The 23,485-nt window shown below is 39.8% G+C and overlaps 1 protein-coding gene across 1 annotated transcript in view; it reads left to right on the top strand.

Moving 5' to 3' along the window:
- Positions 1 to 23,485, top strand: part of DNAJC6 (DnaJ heat shock protein family (Hsp40) member C6) — a 171,420-nt gene that overhangs the window by 125,322 nt on the left and 22,613 nt on the right. The window contains exons 5-12 of the mRNA XM_065928590.1: positions 212 to 334; positions 5,274 to 5,407; positions 6,032 to 6,226; positions 7,131 to 7,248; positions 10,540 to 10,619; positions 11,467 to 11,660; positions 11,761 to 11,841; positions 19,994 to 20,428. Of these exons, the coding sequence (XP_065784662.1) occupies positions 212 to 334; positions 5,274 to 5,407; positions 6,032 to 6,226; positions 7,131 to 7,248; positions 10,540 to 10,619; positions 11,467 to 11,660; positions 11,761 to 11,841; positions 19,994 to 20,428 (1,360 nt within the window). The remainder of the gene's footprint in view (positions 1 to 211; positions 335 to 5,273; positions 5,408 to 6,031; positions 6,227 to 7,130; positions 7,249 to 10,539; positions 10,620 to 11,466; positions 11,661 to 11,760; positions 11,842 to 19,993; positions 20,429 to 23,485) is intronic.

Raw genomic sequence — 23,485 nt, 5'->3', positions numbered from 1 at the left:
AAACTGTGTTTTCATTCCATTTACTGAAACAGAATTTTTAAAGTGAAAAAAATTGCAGGATTAAACTCTTCTGTGTTTCGACCCTGTTCCCAACTCTTCCTGCTGTGTTGAAAGAGGATGTAGTGTCACTTCCAGAAGTTATTTGGTGTGATACCTGCTCATGGAGAGGGAGCTGCTTGGGAATTCATTCCTGTCTGCTGTGTTCCTTTAGGTCTCAGAATGCAGTTGGCCCATCAGGCAGGCGCCCAGCCTGCACAACCTCTTTGCTGTGTGTCGGAATATGTATAACTGGCTACTACAGAATCCCAAAAACGTCTGTGTTGTCCACTGCTTGGTGAGTAAGCTTTTCATGTTGTTGATGTGGCTGTCATTTGTGCTGGTTTGATTTGGTCAAGTACAAATGGCCTTATATAGACTAGCGAACAGGTAATGCTTATATTGAATAAGCGTTTATTAAGAACCTCCTTAGGAATTAGGTGATGTAAGGGTTATAAATGAGGGGAACACATTATTCTTGCCTTAAAGCGTGAATGCCAATGGGAGAGGCAGATATGTATACAACTCCCATAATACAGAGCCTCTGAAATGTGCTATTACTAATATAAAAGAGGTAGAAACAAGAACTGTGGGTGCCCAGGCAAAAGTGCCAGAGTGTTAGGTGAATAGAATCGACATAAGCATATTGGAATATTTTATTCTCTTACCTTTATGTTTGAATAAAAACAAAATTAAAAGACATCTATGCCCTTGTATGCAGTCACATAGATTGATGATATTTTATAGCAGTTCTAGTGGGACAGATGATTTTTCTGACCACTGACTTCCTAGAGTCCCTTTCCCCAACCCTTCCTCTGGAGGGCTTTTGCGTATTGCTTTAAACTCAACTTTGGGTAATATCTTTTTCATAATATGGGCATTCAGTTATATATCTAAATATCTTTGGTGGCATTTAATGTACTGCATCATCATGACCTGGTGACCTGCCTGTTTTCCCACTAGACTATAAGCATCTTGTGGGCAAGAACTGTATCTTTTTTACCTTTGTATCCCAGGTACAAAAGATATGAATAAGTGATCGACTACGTGAAGAAATGAGCACAAAAATGAAGTCTGAGCATAAATATTAGAACTGTCCTTTATGTTGATAAACTTTTAGGGTATATATTTTGCTATAATCTTAGTTGATGATTTTTCCCATCTTTCTTAAGAGTTGATCGGCAAAAAAAGGGATGAAAGCTGAGTACATTTTTTCTTCTTTCCATTTCACATCCCCAAAGTCTTGGTAATAAGGGAAAAACACTTGGTGTTCATAGCAGTTTAATGTGAAAGGTAGAAGGGTTTTCCTTTTAGAGGCAGAACAGATTGCTTAAAAGACAGATTATTTTAGGGACTAAGCAGCCTTTAGGCACTTTGAGGATTTTTGTCTTCACTTAGAAACTCTCTAAAAGTTCAACAAGCCTAGGTCTGGTGGCTTTGTAAGGGGAGATGGCTCGAGAGAGACCAGAGGCTCCCAGTTCTAATGATACAATCATGACAAATAAAAACCCAATGAAAGAAGAAAAAAGAAAAAAAGAAGAGGCAGACAAAGAGTTAGGACCCTGTCTGCTCTCTAGGCTTTCATGTGTTGGACATGCATGAACTGGAAAGGACATGCATGAGTTGGAAGTCTGCACTGAGTCTTTGGAAATGGAATTGAAGCTGGAGGTGGGAGCACTTATTTTTATTTTATATACTCCTTTTTTAAAATTATTATTAAAAATAAACACATGGACTTCCCTGGTGACACAGTGGATAAAAATCCACCTGCCAGTGCAGAGGATATGGCTTCCATCCCCAGCCCAGGAAGATCTAGCATGCCGCAGAACTTAGTTGGTTCAGCTAAGCCCATGAACCAAAACTACTAAACCTGCGCTCTAGAGCCTGTGCCCCACAAGGGAAGCCACTGCAATGGGAAGCCTTCTTGCCACAACTAGAGGAAGCCTGAGCAAAGCACCGAAGACCCAGCACAGTCAAAAATAAATAAATAAATAAAAATTAAAAGCATATATCCGTCTTTTAATTTAAAAAAAATTAATAAAACTTTTAAAAAGACCTGGATAGCAGATAAAGGGAGCGAACACATATCTAAGAGCCATGAACCTGTTAAAAGAGTGTCAAGAAGGCTAAATTCTAAAATTCTAGAATTAAGATTGAGAAATATGTCTTTTAAAAAAACTGTCCTTGGAGTAAGGACAACAACAAATGCTTGAGGCACACAGTAAAACTGTAAATCGTTTATTCTGTTTCTTCATCAGGGGAACAGATGTCAAGCTAGAAAAGGAGGAACAATGATAAATAAGACAAAGCTGAGAGGTAGTGAGATAGTAAAATCGCATCGCAGTCCTTAAAAATAATCCTCTCTCTAGACTTAAATTATGTGACACAAGCCTAAAAGCACTTGGAAAAGCAAATATGGGTTCCTTATATGTTATCAGGAAACAGGAAAAAGTGCCAGGCAGGCAAGGAAAGGAGGTTTTTTCCCCAAAAGACGGAGGAGTTGATCTTGAAAAGTTATAGACTGGTTAGCCTGATGGTGATTCAAGGTGAAATTCTAATACAATTTTTGCACAGATAATTTTAAACTCTTAGAATAAAGAAGTCCACATTGATTCATTGTAAACATACATGTCAAACCAACTGAACTTTTGGAATAAGACTAATACATTACTAGAGATATTTTCCCATTTCTTACATTCAAGATGGAAACCTTTGGGCTAAATTGTTTAGTCAAATATTGGCTGAATATTGCTTCCAAAGAAAGGTGATTAATGGATCAGTGTCTTCCCAGGAAAAGGTTGCATTTGGTTGTCCTTTTAATTAACAACTTTGAAAATGTGGAGATAAGCTTACCAGCTTTCTCAGGCTGAGAAGGTCACATAATGAATCTAGATCTTAGAAGTTTTTGCAGGTTAATAGAAACCACTAATGTGAAATTAAATACAGGATAAATGTAAAGTCCTGAATTCTGGTTCTTAAAAATAAGTGTATTTATCTATATTATCATATCATCTGAAAAAGGGCTCACAGTTCTAGTGGATGGAAAGATCAATAAGAGCTTATGGTGTGATTTAGCTTGCATTTAGTTTAGTGTGGGGCTATGGGAAATAGATGGGGAGACAGTGGAAACAGTGTCAGACTTCATTTTTTTGGGCTCCAAAATCACTGCAGATGGTGATTGCAGCCATGAAATTAAGACACTTACTCCTTGGAAGGAAAGTTATGACCAACCTAGATAGCACATTAAAAAGCAGAGACATTACTTTGCCAACAAAGGTCCGTCTGGTCAAGGCTGTGGTTTTTCCAGTGGTCATGTGTGGATGTGAGAGTTGGACTGTGAAGAAAGCTGAGTGCTGAAACATTTGATGCTTTTGAACTGTGGTGCTGGAGAAGACTCTTGAGAGTCCTTTGGACTGCAAGGAGATCCAACCAGTCCATCCTAAAGGAGATCAGCCCTGGGTGTTCATTGGAAGGACTGATGTTGAAGCTGAAACTCCAGTACTTTGGCCACTTCACGTGAAGAGTTGACTCATTGGAAAAGACCGTGATGCTGGGAGGGATTGGGGGCAGGAGGAGAAGGGGACGACATAGGATGAGATGGCTGGATGGCATCACCAACTCGATGGGCATGAGTTTGAGTAAACTCCGGGAGTTGGTGATGTACAGGAGGGCCTGGCGTGCTGCGGTTCATGGGGTCGCAAAGAGTCAGACACGACTGAGCGACTGAACTGAACTGAATGTTAATAAAAGCATAGTGTTCTTACCACACAAAGGAAGATGGTATTTCCTCTCTAGTTGGTCAGAACACATCTTATATCTTGCATTTCACATCTGGGCAGCACATTTAAGGCTGTTGTTTTTAAATTGGAGTCTGTTCAGAGAAACTCCATCAAATGATGATATCTCTTAAAATGGAACATCAATTGAGGAAGAATTGAAGGGATAGTGTGGTAGTCAGGATTCTCAGAGAAACAGAACTGGCAGGATTATATAGAGATACATATGTAAGAGGAGATTTATTATAGGAATTGGCTCAAGGGATTCTGGAAGCCTAGAAATCCCACAATCCACCTCCTGCAAGATGGTGAGTTAAGAAAGGCAGTGGTAACATTTAGTCTATGTCTGAAGACCCAAAAACTGAGGAGGCCACTGGTGTTGGCTCAAAAACCAAAAGTTCCAATGTCCAAGAACAGAAAATGGAGGTCCCAGCTCAAGACGACAAAGAAAATTCTCCCTTCCTTTGCCTTTATGTTCTATTTGGGCCCTTGGTAGATTGGGTGATGCCAGTCCACTGTGGTGAGCGTATACCTCTACCCAGTCTACTGATTCAAATGCTGATCGCTTGTAGAAACACCCCCCACCGCCAGACACACACAGAAATAATGTCTTACCAGTTCTCTGGGCACCTCTTAGCCCAATCAAGTTGACACATAAAATTAACCATCACAGATCAGGCGTGTTTTCAATCTGGAGAATAGAAAAGTTGATTGAGAGTGTTTCAAATATGTGAAGGGTTGTCCTGAGGAGAAAGGAGTAGGTTTCCTCTTTGTCCTGGCAGAAGGAAGAACGGGGATCATTGAGTGGGATACATTACAATTTCAACATACTCAGTATAAGGAAGAACTTCGAATTCTTCCTGAAACAGGATGGTCCCTGTCACTTAAAGTATTCTAGAATAAGCTGGCTCACCATCTGTCAGGAATGTTACTGCATGCATTCCTTTACCGAACATGGTTGAATCAGGTGAAACTTCTTTATTTTATATCAATCTGGGAATACATTTTGGATAAAATGTACACAAGGCATAGTCCAAAAAGCAGTATTTGCCTAACCTGAGAACTCTTTACCTTCATCCTAAACTGAGAGACCTCAACTGTTAGTTCTCATCCTTCCAGTCTAAAGTTACTTTGAAGACTAGATTATTTTTCAGTAAGTAAGTCCAAATGAAATTTATATTGCTGGGTTTCTTCGGTTAGCAGAGAGGCAATCATATCCTAAGAACAAGCCTTCCCCTGCTGCTTTGTGATTTAAATAATTCGAACAGATTTTGGTTTTCAAGTGAAAAATTTTGAATGAATGAGTACCTCCAATTAAGTTTTCTCTCCTCCACATCCCACCCCCGCCCCCCCCCAGACTTCCCACCCTAACGTGTCTCTTTTAATTGCGCTGCAGCCTCTCAGTGCTGAGTTGTCTGACTGGCCCATGTTTATGACAAGTTTATACATTTTCTTTGATAGGATGGACGGGCAGCATCATCAATTCTGGTTGGTGCTATGTTCATTTTCTGTAATCTCTACTCTACTCCTGGCCCAGCCGTTCGATTGCTCTACGCAAAGCGACCAGGAATTGGACTTTCACCATCCCACAGGAGGTAAAGCCAGCTCTATGCATGGTTGGCACAGGCATGGTCTAACTAGTATCATGTCCATAAAAAAGAAAATGATCTTTAAATAACTGACATATTAACTTCTCTTTAATCAGAGCGTCTTCTTTCTCTTATTTACATTGTATCTTTTTGCTTCCTTTTGGATTAAAAATTGCTTCTGGAGACTTCCCTGGTAGTTCACTGGTTAAGACTCCCTGTTTCCAGTGCAGGGGGCATAGGTTCGATCCCTGGTAGGGGAATAAGATCCCACATGTCATGCAGTATGGCCAAAATACTAAAAAAATTTCTTCTGATGATAAATTCTGACTTTTTCCCCAAAGCCAGCCTTCAGCTGATAATAAATTTACTCTGCTAGATCAAATAAAGCTCCCTCCCATAAGCTTTTTTCATTTAATACATATCCCACTATGGGATCTTTGGAGGGAAGTGCAGCAGTGTCATTCGATAAAAGCTTTCCTAAATTTTTGTCAGCATTTCTCTTTTGCCAGTTAATGCTTAAGGGACTAACACAGTAAATTTTTACTGTAGGTTAATAAGCTTTATAGCAAATCGATTGCCTATTTCTTCTGGTGTTGTCGGCACCAGCAGAATGTCAGTCTCGTGTTTTAGGTACCTGGGCTACATGTGTGACCTCCTGGCAGACAAACCCTACCGCCCTCACTTCAAGCCTCTCACGATCAAGTCGATCACTGTCAGCCCAGTTCCTTTTTTCAACAAACAGAGAAATGGGTGTCGCCCTTACTGCGACGTGCTAATTGGGGAAACCAAAATATACACAACCTGCGCAGATTTCGAACGAATGAAGTAAGTCGTGATGCCTTTCTTCATTTTTTCTTGTGAACTGCTCCATTCCTGTGTAAGCTGGATCCTGTTCTTCCTTTGAGGACTGTATCACTGTGAAATGGCTAGTAGTTTAAAATAATGTTCAACATAGGTGGTAATCATAGAAAAGCACAGTTAAATCAGGGGATGCTCTAGCCCCCTTCAAGTGGTGATGCAAGCCAAGGGACTCACATGAGTTATAATGAGGATTAGGAAAGTGGTGTGGGCAGAAGACCTGGACATTGAAGAAGGAGATGGCCTTGGTAAGAATTGGTGAGGATAATGGAGGAATTGGAAATGAATGAGGTTTCTATGTGAGCGACTAGGCGGATGGTGATGGAACTAAAATGTTTCAGAACCTATAATAAGGAGCAGGTGCCAGTGGGAGGTGGGAGGGGATGTGGAGAAAAGGGACTGGATGATAACAGGAAGTGAAGTTAATTTGAAATAGATTGAATTTCAAGATTGCCATTCAAGACCTTCACAGAGTATTTCACTGCTGTTTCTATATTGATCTCCATTGAAGTTTTTGTTCTCTCTCTCTGTTCTTACCATACATTTACAGTTAGGGAAAGGTAAATACATTAAGACTACCCATATTTGAAGAGAGTGATTTCTGCTAGTGGGCAGTTGATTGATCTAGAAATCAGGATGGGATGGAGAGAGAGGACCTGGCAGAAGACCAGTGGCATCCCATGGCAGAACCAGTTTGCATCCACTTGGCATAGACTGTGCTCCTAACTTTGCTTCAGTTAGGAAATAGTTCCTGGGTGCAGGCCTGCACAAACAGGTGCTTTGACCAGAGTCCCAGAGGACTGTACCTGTAAATCTATGTTGCTGTGCCAAATCAGACTCTCTTTCAGTATGTTTTTGTCTCTGTTTAAAGGGAATACCGTGTCCAAGATGGAAAAATCTTCATTCCTTTGAGCATCACTGTACAAGGAGATGTGGTTGTTTCCATGTATCACTTGAGGTCAACAATTGGAAGCCGGCTACAGGCTAAGGTATGGTTTCAGAAAGAATCATGACTTAAGTTCAGCTGACCCTTTAATAGGAGCATTTCAGTATTTTTTCTATATCACTTTGGGCGTGAGTAACTTCTGGTTTTAGAATTAGAAAAAACATTTAAAGATTACTTATGGAAATGACCTGTATGTTCATCAATAGATGAATAGATGAAGAAGATGTGTTGTGTGCATATATCCATACATACAATGGAGTAGTATTCAGATAAAAAACAGTCAGATAATGCCATTTGCAGCAACATGGATGGAATTAGAGATTATCATACTAAATAAAGTAAGTCAGAAAGAGAAAGACAAATACCATGTGCTATCACTTATTTGGGCTTCCCAGGTGACACTAGTAGTAAAGAAGCCGCCTGCCAATGCAGGAAACATAGGAGACTCAGATTCAGAATGTCCCTGGGTCAGGAAGATCCCCTGGAGGAGGGCATGGCAACCCACTCCAAAATTCTTGCCTGGAGAATCCCATGGACAGAGAGGATCCTGGAGGGCCACAGTTGATAGGGTCGCAAAGAGTCAGACATGACTGAAGCGACAGCATGCACACACACATCACTTATATATGGAATCTAGAATATGATACAAATGGGCTTATCCACAAAACACAGACAGACTCAGAGAGAGAACAGATTTTTGGTTGTCAAGGGAGAGAGAGAGATGGATTGGGAGTTTGAGATTAACAGATGCAAACTATTGTATATAGAATAGATAAACAACAGTGTCCTACTGTATACCACAGGGAACTATATTCAATACCCTGTAATAAACCATAATGGGAAATAGAATGTAAAAAATAGAATATAAAAAAGAATGTGTGTGTGTATATATATATATAAAGCTGAATCACTTTGCTCTGCAGCAGAAGTTAACACAACATTCTAAATCAACTGTACTTCAATAAGAAAAAAAGAAAGCAGAAAACAAATGACTTATGCCCATTGCCCTCATTCTACAGGGGAGAAAGCTAAGACTTGGAGGTTGTGACTCGCCCAGATGGCGTTGCCAGAAGACGGCAGCCCTGACACTGAAGCGCAAATCTTGCTCTGTAGCAACCTGGGCTTCACAGTGCCCTATCTGGATCACTGTGAGAGGGGATGTCTCTGTTAAGAACGTGGGATTAAGTAATGACAGTTTTTCAATTTTTCAATGGAAATAAATTTGATATAAAATGCACCCTTCTGAAGTATACAGTGCTCTTATTTTTAGTATTGTCAAAGAGTTGTGCCGCACTGCTGTCTGATTCCCAAACGTTTTCATCATCCGCGAAGGAAACGCTATGTGTATTAGCAGCAGTCCATTCCTCCTCTTCCATCCCCTAGGCAACCAGGAATCTACTTTCTATTTCTATGGATTTGCCTGTTTTAGACATTTCATATAAACGGAGCCATATAATGTATGCTCTTTTGTGACTGGCTTCTTTCACTTAGCCTAATGTTTTCAAGGTTCATCCTTGCTATATCAGTACTTTACATAGCTAGACAGTATTCCATTTTATGATTATATAGCTTTTATTCATCCCTCCATCATTTGGTGTACATTTGAGTTATTGCCACTGTTGGGATATCACAAATGATGCTACAAGTAATTGCATTTAAAAAAAATTATGTATTGAAGTACATTTGACTTAAAATGTTACATTATTTCAAGTGTCCAGCATAGTGATTTGTTATTTTTATAGATTATACACTACAAGAGTTATTATAAAACATTGACTATACTCCCTACTGTGCCATATACTATATTCTTGTGACTTTATTTTATAACTGGCAATGTGTATCTTTAATGTCCTTCACCTGTTTCACCTTTCTCCCTTGTGACAACCACTGGTTTGTTCCATGTGTGTTCCATGAGCTGTTTTATTTGTTCATTTGTTTTGTTTTTTATAGTCCACATACAAGTGAAAACATACAGTATTTATCTTTTTCTGTCTGACTTATCTCACTAAGCATAATACCCTCCAGGTACCGTGCATGGTGCTACAGATGGCAAGATTTAATTCTTTTCTTATGGCTGAATAATCATGTATGTTGTATATATATGCTATATATATATATGTATATGTGTGTATATAATACACATCACATTATTCATTCATCTGTCAATGGGCACTCAGATTGCTTCCATATCTATGGTGAATAATACTGCCATGAACTCAATATTAAGAAAACAAACAATCCAATTTAAAAATGGGCACAAGACCTAAACAGACATTTTTTTCCCCCAAAGAAACACACAGATAGTCAAGAGACTCATGAAAAGATGCTCAACATCACTAATCATCAGGGAAATGCAAATCAAAACCACGCTGAGATATCACCTCACACCCATCAGAATAGAATGGCTATTGTCAAAAAGACAAGAAATAACAAGTGTTATTGTGACAATGATGTGGAGAAAACGGAACTCTAATACACAGTTGGTGGGGATGTAAATTGCCACAGCAATATGGAAAGCAATATAGAGTTTCCCTCCCCCTCAAGTTAGGAGTAGAGCTCCCATGTTGTTATTGTTCAGTCACTAAGTGTGTCTGACTCTTTGTGACCCCGTGGACTGCAGTACGTCAGGCTTCCTTGTCCTCCACTATCTCCTGGAGTTTGCTCAAACTCATGTTCATTGAGTCAGTGATGCTATCCAACTGATCCTGCAATTTCACACCTGGGTATCTGTCTGAAGAAAATGAAAACACTTAATTTGAAAAAATATACGCACCCTAATGTTCATGGCAAATGTTCATATTTTGATTCATCAAGTATTTGCTAAATACATGTTCTATGCCAGTCATTGCCTAGGGGTTTAGGATTGACAAAAGTAAGACTGTGTTTTAGGAGTTCAGGGGAAATTAAAGCATGTGCGAGTATCCACTACCATTATAGAGGTAGGATGAGATGGCATAAAGGTAGCAGTTTATTCTATCCAGTGGTGGCTCAGAAAGGCTACAGAAGATGTGAAGGTGGCTCTTGAAGGATTAGTTCATCAGGTTGGAACAGGGACATCCTGGACAGAAGGAATGAGATGGGTCAAAGTATGGCTAGGTGCAAGAGCATCAGGTCTCAGAGATGAGGGGATGGCTTACCACAAAAGAGTTCATGGAGAGGAGAGGTTGGAAGTGAAGCTGGGCTAGATCCAAATGAGGAGGTTGTTTAATATTCATAGTAAACAAAGGTGCAGATATAGAAGCAGTTGATGATGTATGACTCCCCCAAATGTAATCATTTGATCTGGTTCCCTTTTCACTGATTGATTGTAATGTGCTGCTTTTGTATTTTTTAGGTGACCAACACTCAAATATTTCAGCTTCAGTTTCATACTGGATTCATTCCACTGGACACAACAGTTTTAAAGTTCACCAAGTGAGTGCTACTTGGGCCAAACTGCCTTCTCAATCCAAGGAGCTGTGAAATGCTGGCAGTCAAGTTCCCAAGGCTCATTAGTGCCCATGTGACAGCTTCCCCCTCATCCCCAAATCCTGTGCCTGTGGCTTAGCAGCATACTGGAGGCTGGTTGCATGTTCAACTCTCAGTTGGATGTAATTTGTCATAAACATAAATGGATCAGACTTCACATAAAAAGGTCTGAAATACCACGTGGGGGAACAGAAGTGAACAGAGAAGAAACAAAGTTTCAGTATGGTTATCCTTTGCATCTGTGTATCCCTTTGTGTTTTGCAACAGGGAAGGAAATGGAATCAACAAAGACCCATCAGAATGGATGCCTGGCTATAGCACTGAAGCAGGGTCCCCCAGGACCTCTGCATCAGATATTAGTTGCTGTATTATAGTGTAATCTAGGGGACCCATGTGAGTGGTTGAAACTGGGGTGATAGGTGGGAGTTGCTAGAGCCAGGTTAGGAGTAGACATTCAATAGCTCAGGATGGTGGCTGTGAGCCTATTTCACTATTTTAACAACTGATTTGGACATGCCAGTGTACACTGTCAGAATATATCCGCCCTCCTGTCTAGAATGCTTTCACAAGCAGTAGTATCTAAATTCTATAAGTAGACACTCTTCTCCTCTTTTCTCTTGATGAGGAAACTGAGGCTCAAAACAGTAAAGTCTCTTATGTGGTAATGGTTGATTTTTCCCTAGAAATGAGTCTCAGGCTGAACCTTGGAATCCATCTACAATGGTTTCTGTACTGAACATCATGCTGGTTCCATTGTTTTTCACTGACCTTATTCTTCTAAATTCCTATTTAGGCCTGAGTTGGATGCATGTGATGTACCAGAAAAATATCCTCAGCTATTTCAGGTAACTCTGGATGTAGAACTACAGCCGCATGACAAAGTGATAGACCTAACTCCACCATGGGAACATTACTGCACAAAAGATGTCAACCCCAGCATCCTCTTCTCTTCTCACCAGGAGCATCAAGATACTCTGGTCTTAGGAGGTATGAGTTATCTGGTGGTTTAGTTTTCAGAATGAAGCCTCTGTGTTATTTATCTCATTGATTTATTTCCTGTGTTTCCTCGATGTCTTTTGTCTTGCAGGACAGGCTCCAATAGATATCCCTCCAGATAACCCCAGACATTTTGGACAAGGTGGCTTCTTTTCCACTCTCTGCTGGCAAGGTATTTATTTCCAAGTATTTCTCTAAGTTACATGGTTAGGTGGTTAAATTACATGGTTCTTCTATAAAAATGATTAGTCCTTGAAACAGTCTAAAGTAAAAACAACACTTAGAAGTCATCTACCTAACATGTTATTTCACATTCTTTCTGCTCATTCCTTCTCCATATGAGGCAACTTTCCTACTCTGAACTCCGTGGATGCCATTAGACTGATGCAAAAGGCCATTTTAAGCTGAATTCTGCCTTTTCTATTATGCAGTGTTTTGGATCACAGCACTGGGTTTATTAATAATCGTGGTATTTTCTAGGATCTCCATTCACACTGCTGACACACACAAAAAATTAGCAAAGAACTCAATCTCACGCTCTTAAATAAATTTTCCAAAAATATAAAATCTGGCAACACCCACCTCCACCCTGCCCAGGGCTTTGACCACTAGCAGGGCAGAGCTAAGCTTCCCTGGTGCAGGGAAGGCAAACACTATGTACATATCTCTGCTACTTGCTTTAAAAACCTTGACAGAGGTTGGACTTGATTGCAATATCCTTTTTTGCAGAACCTGAAGATGTGTTTAGAATCTTTCCCAACAAGAAACTTTGGACAGCCTCCAGTAGATTAGCATTGGTATTCTGATTGATACCCCTTTGCTTTATAGTTTGCTGAGGTTAACTGCAAGATTGAATGTGGAAGTCCATGCTAAGGACTTTCTTAAGAAAGGGGTAGGAAACTGCCTCTGGTGATGGTGTACTTAAAATCCTCTTGATTGACTTTCCTTTCCGTGTCAATATAACACACTATTCCCATTGCCTACACAGAGTTTTCTATGTGTGATGAAAAAGTTGTTTACAGAATTCCTTTGAACTGAAAGGTTTACTTTCAGAATTTTCTTTTTTTAAAATTTTTATTGGGAAATAGTTGATTTAAAATGTTCTGTTGTTTTCAGGTGTACAATAAAGTGAATCTATTGTACATACATCCACTCTTTTAGATTTTGTCAGAATTTTCTACTGAGAATTGGGATCAAAAACATTTTAAAAATGGGAAAACCCAGTGAAATCTAGATAGCAGGTAGATTTCCCAGTCCCCTCTTGGTTTCTCCTTCATCTTGCTTCTTCACATAAGAGCTTTTAATAAAACGTTACTTTTACTTTCCTCTGCTATTTTAGTAAGTACTTGAGAAATCTTATCAGGTTATAAAATAGGTTTAGCACAAATGCACAGTCTTTTAACTGAACCGCACAGAGCTAGATGGATTTAGGAATGCAGAATTTTTTGCACGTTAGAAAGGCAGTACAATACATAAACTGCATATTCCTTAGCACCTCTGAGGGCATCTCAGACAACAGCATGTCATTAAACATGTTAAAATGTCTGCATTGAGGGGCTGGAAGAAGTTTCTGCTGTACGTGTCCCGGCTTTAGGCAGACCAGATCACACATTGAGTTTTTTGCAATGACCCAGGCATTGTAATAGGGGCTAGAGAAACAAGGATCTTCCCAGTCCTCAAGGATCTTGCCTTCTGGTTTGCGAGGAAATGGCTGTATTGTGAAATTTGGGGAGATGAAACATCAGAAAAGTAGAAAAGTCAAACAATGAGGTCCTGGTACTCTCTGTTGGCCCCACTGCCCCTGATAAAGTTTGCGACTTTGGAGATCAAGCCCTGAGCATTTGGAGTGGGAGCACTGACTCCAAGACCCTAGAGTACCAGAGAACTAGCCCTAGAGAGTGTCAAATAGTGAGAACTCACACAAAGGAAACCACTTGAATACAAGACCTGGCATCACCCAACCGTCATAGCACCCTGTACAGGATGCCTCACCTAAACAACAACAACAACAAAAAAACAAAAACACAAACCCAGTCATCAGCAGACAGAAAAAACACCTCACTCAGCCTTGCCCATCAGAGGGAAAACAAACAAAAACTCAGCACAAATCTCACCCTATATGAAGCTTACACAAATCACTGGACCAACCTTAGGAGGGAAGAAGCAAAAAAGGAAGAAAGAATTCAACCTTCTTCTAGGAAAGAATTCAGCTTTCCTTGAAGCCTGAGAAAAGGAGACCTCAAACACAATAAGCTAAAAAAAATTAATGAGAAGGGAGAGAAGTACTATTCAAAGGAAGGAACAAACTAGAAACACAGAAGTCCAAATAAATGAAGTGGAAATAGGCAAACTACCTGAAAAAGAATTCAAGATAATGATAGTAAAGATGATCAAAAACTTGAAAACAGAATGGAGGAAATGTAAGAATCAATTAATAAAGACCTAGGAGAATTAAAGAATAAACATACAGAGACAAACAACACAATTATTGAAATTAAAAATACTCTAGAAGGAATCAATAGCAGAATATCTGAAGCAGAAGAACGAATCAGTGAGCTGGAATATAAAATGGTGAAAATAACTTTTGAAGAGCAGAATAAGGTAAAAATTTTAAAGAGATTATAGTTGAAAATTTCCTCAGCATGGAAAAGGAAATAGTCAATCAAGTCCAAGAGGCACAAAGAATCCCATACAGGATAAACCCAAGAAGAAACATGCCAAGACACATAATATTAAAAGCAGCAAGGGAGAAGCAACAAGTAACATACAAGGAAAACCTCATATGCTTAACAGCTGATCTTTCAGCAGAAACTCTGCAGGCCAGAAGGGAATGACAGGATATATTTAAAGTACTGAAAGGGAAAAATCTACAACCAAGATTACTGTACCCAACAAGGATCTCATTGAAAATTGATGGAGAAATAAAAAGGTTTTCAGACAAGCCAAAGTTAAGAGAATTCAATATCACCAAATCAGCTTTGCAACAAATCTTTAAAGGGACTTATACAGTCAAGAAATATAGGAGAAGACAAAAGATCTGCAAAATCAACCCCAAACAGTTAAGAAAATGGCAATAGGAATATATATATATCAACAATTACTTTCAATGTAAATGGATTAAATGCTTCAACCAAAAGACACTGACTGGCTGAATGGATACAAAAACAAGACCCATATATATGCTGTCTACAAGAAACCTACTTCAGACCTAAAGACACATATATACTGAAAGTGAGAGGAAGGAAAAATATATTCCATGCAAATGGGAAGCAAAAGAAAGCTGGAGTACCAATCCTCATATCCGACAAAATAGACCTTAAAATAAAGAATATTACAAGAGATAAGGAAGGACACTCCATAATGATCAAGGGATCAATGCAAGAAGAAGATGTAAATATCTGTGCACCTAATATAGGAGCACCTCAATACATAAGACAAATAGTAACAGACATAAAGGAGAAATTGACAGTAACACAATAATAGTAGGAGACTTTAACACTCCACTCACACCAATGGACAGATCATCAAAACAGAAAGTTGATAAGAAAATACAAGTCTTAAATTACACATTAGATGAGATGGATCTCACTGATATCTTCAGGACATTTTCATTCAAATGCAGAAGAATACACCTTCTTCTCAAGTGCACATGGAACATTCTCCTGGATGGACCACATCTTGGGTCCCAAATCAAACCTCAATAAATTTAAGAAAATTGAAATTATATCAAACATCTTCTCCAACCACAGAGCTATGAGACTGGATATCAATTACAAGAAAAAAAAAAAAAGCTGTAAGAAACACAAACACATGGAGATTAAATAACATGTTTCTAAATAACCAGCAGGTTACTGAAGAAATCAAAAAGGAAATAAAAAAATTTCTAGAGACAAATGGCTGAAAACACAACTCAAAACCTATGGGATGCAGCAGAAGTAGTTCTAAGAGGGAAGTTGATAGCAATACAATCCTACCTCAAGAAACAAGAAACACATCGAATGGACAACCTAATTTTACACCTAAAACAACTGGAAAAGGGAGAACAACCCCCCCCCCCAAAAAAAAAAAAATTAGTAGAAGGAAAGAAATCATAAAGATCTGAGCAGAAATAAATGAAAAAGAAATGAAAGAAACAATAGTAAAGATTAATAAAACTAAAAGCTAGTTCTTTGAGAACATAAACAGAATTGGCAAACCCTTAGCCAGACTCATCTAAAAAAAAGAGAAGAATCAAATCAACAAAATTAGAAATAAAAAAGGAGAAGTTACAACAGACAATGCAGAAATACAAAGGATTAGAAGAGACCATTATGAACAACTATATAGCAATAAAATGGATAACCTGGAAGAAATGGACAGATTCTTAGAAAAGTTCAATCTTCCAAGACTGAACCAGGAAGAAGTAGAAATTATGAACAACTCAATTACAAGCACTGAAATTGAAGTTGTGACCAAATATCTCTCAAAAAACAAGAGCCCAGGATCAGATGGCTTCATAGGAGAATTCTATCAAACATTTAGAGAAGAGCTAATGTCTATCTTTCTATAGCTCTTTCAAAAAAATTGCAGAGGAAAGAACACTTCCAAACTCATTCTACGAGGCTGCCATCACCCTGATACCAAAACCAGACAAGGACAACACAAAAAATAAAAAATACAGGCCAATATCACTGATGAACATAGATGCAAAAATCCTCAACAAAATTTTAGCAAACAGAATTCAGCAACACATCAAAAAGCTCATACACCGTGATCAAGTTGGGTTATTCCAAGAATGCAAGGGTTCTTAAATATATGCAAATCAATCAATATGTACATCATATTAACAAATTAAAAGATAAAAGTCATATGATAATCTCAATAAATGCAGAAAAAGCCTTTGACAAAATTCAGCACCCATTTATGGTTAAAACTCTTCAAAAAAAAGGAGGATAGAAGGAACCTACCTCAACATAGTAAAGGGCATGTATGATAAGCCTACAGCAAACATTATTCTCAATGTTGAAAAACTTAAAGCATTCCCCCTAAGATCAGGAACAAGACAAGGGTGTCCACTTTCACCACTATTATTCAAAATAGTTCTGGAAGTCCTCACTACAGCAATCAGAGAAGAAAAAGAAATAAAAGGAATCCAAATCAGAAAAGAAGTGAAGTCTCACTGTTTGCAGACAACATGATACTGTACATAGAAAATCCTAAAGATTGTATCAGAAAATTACTAGAGCTAATCGGTGAATTTAGCAAAGTTGCAGGATACACAGAAATCACTTGCATTTCTATATACTAACAATGAAAAATCAGAAAGAGAAATTAAGGAATCAATCCCATTCACCACTGCAACAAAAAGAATTAAACATTTAGGAATAAACTTACCTAAGGAGACAAAAGAACTGTACACAGAAAATTCAGTTTAGTTCAGTTCAGTTGCTCAGTCGTGTCTGACTCTTTGCAACCCCATGAACCGCAGCGCACCAGGCCTCCCTGTCCATCACCAACTCCCAGAGTCTATCCAAACTCATGTCCATTGAGTCGGTGATGCCATTCAACCATCTCATCCTCTGTCGTCCCCTTCTCCTCCTGCCCTCAATCTTTCCCAGCATCAAGGTCTTCTCCAATGAGTCAACTCTTCGCATGAGGTGGCCAAAGTACTGGAGTTTCAGCTTCAGCATCAGTCCTTGCAATGAACACCCAGGACTCATCTCCTTTAGGATGGACTGGTTGGATCTCCTTGCAGTCCAAGGGACTCTCAAGAGTCTTCTCCAACATCAGTTCAAAAGCATCAGTTCCTCAGCGCTCAGCATTCTTTATAGTCCAACTTTCACATCCATACATGACTACTGGAAAAACCGTGGCCTTGACTAGACGGACCTTTTTTGACAAAGTAATGTCTCTGCTTTTTAATATGTAGTCTAGGTTGGTCATAACTTTCCTTCCAAGGAGTAAGCGTCCTTTAATTTCATAGCTGCAATCACCATCTGCAGTGATTTTGGAGCCCAGAAAAATAAAGTCAGCCACTGTTTACACTGTTTCCTCATATATTTACCATGAAGTGATGGGACCAGATGCCATGATCTTGAGGATCATTATCATGAGGAAAACATAGGCAGAACACACGATGACATAAATCAAAGCAAGATCCTCTATGACCCACCTCCTAGAGTAATGGAAATAAAAACATAAGTAAATAAGTGGGACCTGATAACTTAAAAGCTTTGGCACAGCAAAGGAAACTATAAGCAAGGTGAAAAGACTGCCCTCAGAATGGGAGAAAATAATAGCAAATGAAACAACTGACAAAGGATTAATTTCCAAAATATACAAGCAGCTCATTCCAGAAAAACAACTCAGTCAAAAAGTGGGAAAAAGATCTAAATAGACATTTCTCGAAAGAAGACATACAGATGGCTAACAAACACATGAAAAGATGCTCAGCATCACTCATTATTAGAGAAATACAAATCAAAACTCAATGAAATATCACTTCACACCAGTCAGAATGGCCATCATCAAGAAGGCTGCAAACAATAGATGCTGGAGAGGGTGTGGAGAAGGAATGTTCTTGCTCTGTTGGTGGGAGTGTAAACTGATACAGCTACTATGGAAGATGGTATGGGGATTCCTTAAAAAGCTAGGAATAAAACCATCATATGACCCAGCAATTCCACTTCTAGGCATGTACCCTGAGGAAACCAAAATTGAAAAAGACACACGTATCCTAATGTTCATTGCAGCACTGTTTACAATAGCTAGAACATGGAAGCAACCTAGATGCCCATCGACAGATGAATGGATAAAGAATTTGTGGTACATATACACAATGGAATATTACTCAGGCCATAAAAGGAACCCATTTGAGTCAGTTCTGATGAGGTGGTTGAACCTAGGACCTATTATACAGAGTGAAGTGAGTCAGAAAGATAAATGTCATATTCTAATGCACATATGCAAAATCTAGAAAAATAGTTCTGATGAATTTTTTTTACAGGGAAACAACAGAGAAACAGACATAGAGAATAGACTTATGGACACAGGGAGAGGGGAGGAGAGGGTGAGATGTATGGGAAGAGTAACATGGAAACTTACATTACCATATGTAAGATATATAGCCAACGGGAATTTGCTGTATGTCTCAGGAAACTCAAACAGGGGCTCTGTATCAACCTAGAGGGGTGGGATGGGAGGGAGATGGGAGGGAGGTTCAAAAGGGAGGGGATATATGTGTACCTATGACTGATTCATGTTGAGGTTTGACAGAAAACAGCAAAATTCTGTAAAGCAATTATCCTTCAATAAAAATTAAGAAGAAAAAAAAATGTTTGCAGTGAAACATAACTCACAACCCTGAGTGAAATCAGTGAAGACATTTATAAGTAACTTTCATGTCAGTTCCAGTCAGATTTTTCTACCAACATAGGGAAGCATTTAGTTTTCCACAGCTTTTTGCATTTCAGGACTGGGGAGGAGGGATGTGGATCTGCACTTGGTTTGGAATAGGGATCTACCTGGCAGTAGATGAAGTTCCATAGGGCCATCTGCCCCAAGGAGGGCCTGGAATGTCACTCACCAGCCTCTCCATTCCATCCCCAGAAGAAAGGAATTTCCTGCTGGAAATCTTTCCTGCTGCCCATTTTATGCTGAAAGTACCTCCTCCCAGTTGGTGTAAGGGCCATCCTTACACCATAGCCATTTCCTCTGGTCACTTATTAGGCATGGGGTTCACTTCTCCTCCAGAATGTGGGACAAAGGCCCTTCTTTTGGCTGCAGGTCATTTGAAAAAGACCATGAGAGGAGGCAGCAAGGCCTAGGAGACAATGCTTTGTTTTTTTCAAAGCACCTAGCATAGTGCTGGGAAGAAGAGGAGGAGGATGGTGATAGTAGTAATTTTAAAAATAAGAAAAACCACTTAAGTACTACTTACTATTGATCTGAGCATTTTCCATATCATATCTCATGTAATTTTCACAACAATCAATGGAAGCTAGGTTCTATTTACTACTCACATTTTGCAGAGGATAAAACCAAGGCACAGAGAAGTAAAGCCACTCTTTCAGTGTCACAGAGCCAGTAAGTAGCAGAGATGAGATTCAAACATGGGCTGATTCTAGAGTTTTTGATCTTCACGCCTATATTCCTCTCAAATGCTCAACAGATAGTAATTGAAGTTATGAGAAATACATTAAGTTTTCCATCAGTAAGAGTCTAAAAGCATTGATTTTTCCAGGCTGCTGTTTCTCTCTTTCTGAAGTTAAGTGTGTAGACTCTAGCAAAAAGCAGAAATTCTGTGGATGGTGACTGACTGTTTCTGGCATACTGGCCTTCCTTAGATCAGAAATCAGAGAAGTCATTCTGCGAGGAGGACCACGCCGCCCTAGTGAATCAGGAGAGTGAGCAGTCAGATGATGAACTCCTGACGCTGTCAAGCCCACATGGCAATGCTAATGGTGACAAACCTCACGCAGCCAGGAAGCCCAGCAAAAAGCAGCAGGAGCCAGCTGCCCCTGCACCCCCTGAGGATGTGGATCTTCTGGGTCTAGAAGGGTCTGCAGTGAGTAAGAACTTCTCTTCGCCGGCGGCTCCTCCCTCCAACTCCGAACTTCTGAGTGACCTGTTCGGGGGCGGAGGTGCAGCTGGTCCCGTCCAGTCTGGACAGTCAGGGGTGGATGACGTGTTTCACCCGAGTGGACCTACATCCACCCAGTCCACACCACGCCGATCTGCCACCTCCACCTCTGCATCTCCAACGCTGAGAGTAGGAGAAGGTAATTGCTTCTGTATTGCGCTGTATCTCTCAGTACTGAGTTATAAGTTTTGGGCCGAGCAGGTGGAATCGAACTTTCCTTATAATCTAGACTTCTCTGATCTCCCTAAAAGTCTCCAGAAGGTCTGTATCTTAATGTCTAGTGGGAACCACAAGAGGAAATAGAAATACCGTCCATTTTGGTAGGACAATCTAAGAAAGAATATTTGAGTTCGTCACCCTTACTTTAATTTTTTTTTAAGGCTTTAGCTGCTTTAGTTATTTCTGCTTGGAGGTGTAGATTGATGAATTGTTATTAATAATAACAGCGACTATTTGTGGGGTACTCACTATTTGCCAAACATGGAATTTAACACCAGCCATGAATTCAATCTTTATAAAAACACAGTAAATAAGGTGCTATTGTTATCTCCATTTTCTAGTTGAGGAAACAGAGGCTTAGAGTCAAATTAGTAGTGTACATTTATATAGCTAGTCCTCGGGCCCAAAACCAGGCCATTTGACTCCCAAGCTTTCCCTCAGTTTTCCTGTAGTGCCTTCTTGGAACTGTAGTTTTCTGAACACACTTATGCTGTGCAGAGAAACACTTGGTTAATTTAACGTATATTTAAGGGACTCCTGCCAGCAGCATGGCTGATGGAGTGGAGCAGTTGGTGCCAGATATAGAGCTTGAGCTCAGTCAGCTTCACTCCGCTTATTGCCACAGACTCAACTCTTCTTGTGGCTGGCCATCCACAATTTTTTGACATTTGCCAAACAGTAGAATTGGGTAAGCAGAAGTCCATTATAGCTTCTAAAGAACCAGCTGTCCTTGTTACTGCACCATTAACCAAGATGACATCATTAGGAAGAGGAAAGGGGAATGTCTCAACTCTCCAGGCAGGTGATAACCTTTAGGTACTTGAATTCCCCAGCTCATCCTTCAGTTCTCAGAAGTCTTTGACTGGTCTCAATTTGTGGTAGTTCAACTGGAGCCATTCTTTACAAGAGTGAGTTTCAGAATCACCGTAGATGTTGTAGGACTGTAGATGCTGAGGCTCAGGCTCCTACTTTAGTTAAGGTGGACCCAGAGTGTGAAGCCAGGTGCCCCGAATCCCAGGCTGTTTGCTCTACACTTCAGCGGTTCTTAGTCATCAAAGTGAGCAGAAGCTCTGCCGGGAAAAGAAGTCCCCAAGATCCAAGGTAGCAGAGTAGTCAGTGGTCACATTAAAAATTATATTTATTTAATCATTTTTAGCTGTGTTGAGTCTTAGTTGCTACACACAGGCTTCCTCTCGTTGCGGCAAACAGAGAGGGGGCTTCTTTTCATTGTGGTGTGCAGGCTCCTCCTTGCAGTGGCTTCTCTTATTGCAGAGCACGGGCTCTCGGTGCACAAGTTTCAGTCGTTGCAGCGCACGGGCTCAGTAGTTGTGGCTCACCAGCTTAGTTGCTCCATGACGTGTGGAATCTTCCGGACCAGGGGTCTAACCTGTGTCCCTTGCATTGGCAGGCAGATTCTTACCCACTGTACCACCAGGGAAGTTCAGTGGTCACATCAAGACCATGCCCCTTGTGTGACTTTCAGTGATTTAATTCATCATAGCCCCAGGTAGATAGTTGTATTCTAGCATCATAACTAGAGGGTGCCTTTCAGACACTAGTTAAATCTGTGCCTCGGGTTATAGACAATGAAATTGAGGCCAGATATATATTAACTGACTTGTCTTAAAGGATACATGACTGAGTAGTGCCCACCTAGGTCTGGGACACAAGTATTGTGTCCTCCAAAAGGAAGCAGAAGGAACTTGAGTCCAGAGTTAAAGGCTTGGATTTGAATGCCACGACTGAAACTTACCTATCTGTGTAGGCTTATTTAAAAAAAACCTTGACCTTCTTAGTTGTAAAATGGGAAAATAGTTACCTATTAGCAATATCATAAAGACTAAATTTTAGCTCTTGTCTTGTGTTGGCAAGCTCACTTTTAGTTATTTGAGAATGCTGCTAATTTAACATAGTGTGTTAGTCACTCAGTCATGTCTGACCCTTTGTGACTCCATGGACTATAGCCTGCCAGGCTTCTCCATCCATGGGATTTTCCAGGCAAGAATACTGGAGTGGGTGGCTGTTTCCTTCTCCAGAGGATCTTCTTCCCAACCCAGGGATAGAACCTGGGTCTCCCACATCGCAGGCAGACTCTTTAACATCTGAGCCACCAGAGAAGCTTAATTTAGCATAGGTTGGTATTAAAAGTATACCAAGTAATAGTGAGAAGATTTTAGCATTCTCTACTGGTGGACATCAAAGTTAGAGTGTCCGCTTGAAAGTATTCTATAAATCTCAGTATTCTCATTTGATAGAAGGGATTAAGTTTGGTTAGTATTAAATGAGCTAGATGATACACATCATGTAATAGAGTGCCTGATGTAGAGTTGATTCATTGCTGCTATGTAAAGCTAATCTGCTGCCCAGCAGACATTAGGAGAGCTTTATGCCAATGAAGTTGTAGCTGAACACATCTTAAATCATATCCCTCCCTGGGTTTTGAGAGTGGGAATTATTCATTAACTCGTTTGACTGTAGTTGTCTATTCCTAGAATAGGTCACTCCTACTCCAGGAAGCAGTCAGCCCATTAGCTTGATACCTACAAATTAGGAAGTGACATCTCATTATAGGGAGCTAATTCCCTTGCACATTAATGCAAAATTAAAGCCCAATTATATATATGCCACTCTGTGTCATTTTCATCACATTTATCTCACGTCCGTGAAGAATGTGAGATGCCTTTGGGGAATTCCTGGAATTTGAAGTCCGAAAACTTGAACATGAGTCCAGTCTTATCATTTACTTGATATTGCGCAAGAAACGCGGCTGTCCGAACCTCAGTTTTGTTGTCCATAGAATGAAAATGATATCACTTCTGTCTGACAGCTGACAGGTTCAGCTGATGTATTCTTTATGAAAGGCAACATAAACCCTAAAGAAATGATGCAATATTAAGTTACTGCATTGTTGGGCTTCCCTGGTTAAGAATTCTCCGGCCAGTGCAGGAGACATGGGTTTGATCCCTGGTCTGGGAAG

The sequence above is a fragment of the Muntiacus reevesi genome, chromosome 1, assembly GCF_963930625.1.
Source record: "Muntiacus reevesi chromosome 1, mMunRee1.1, whole genome shotgun sequence".
Taxonomy (NCBI): Eukaryota; Metazoa; Chordata; class Mammalia; order Artiodactyla; family Cervidae; genus Muntiacus; species Muntiacus reevesi.
The sequence above is the reverse complement of the archived record's forward strand: the minus strand, read 5'-3'. Positions and strand labels throughout refer to the sequence as shown.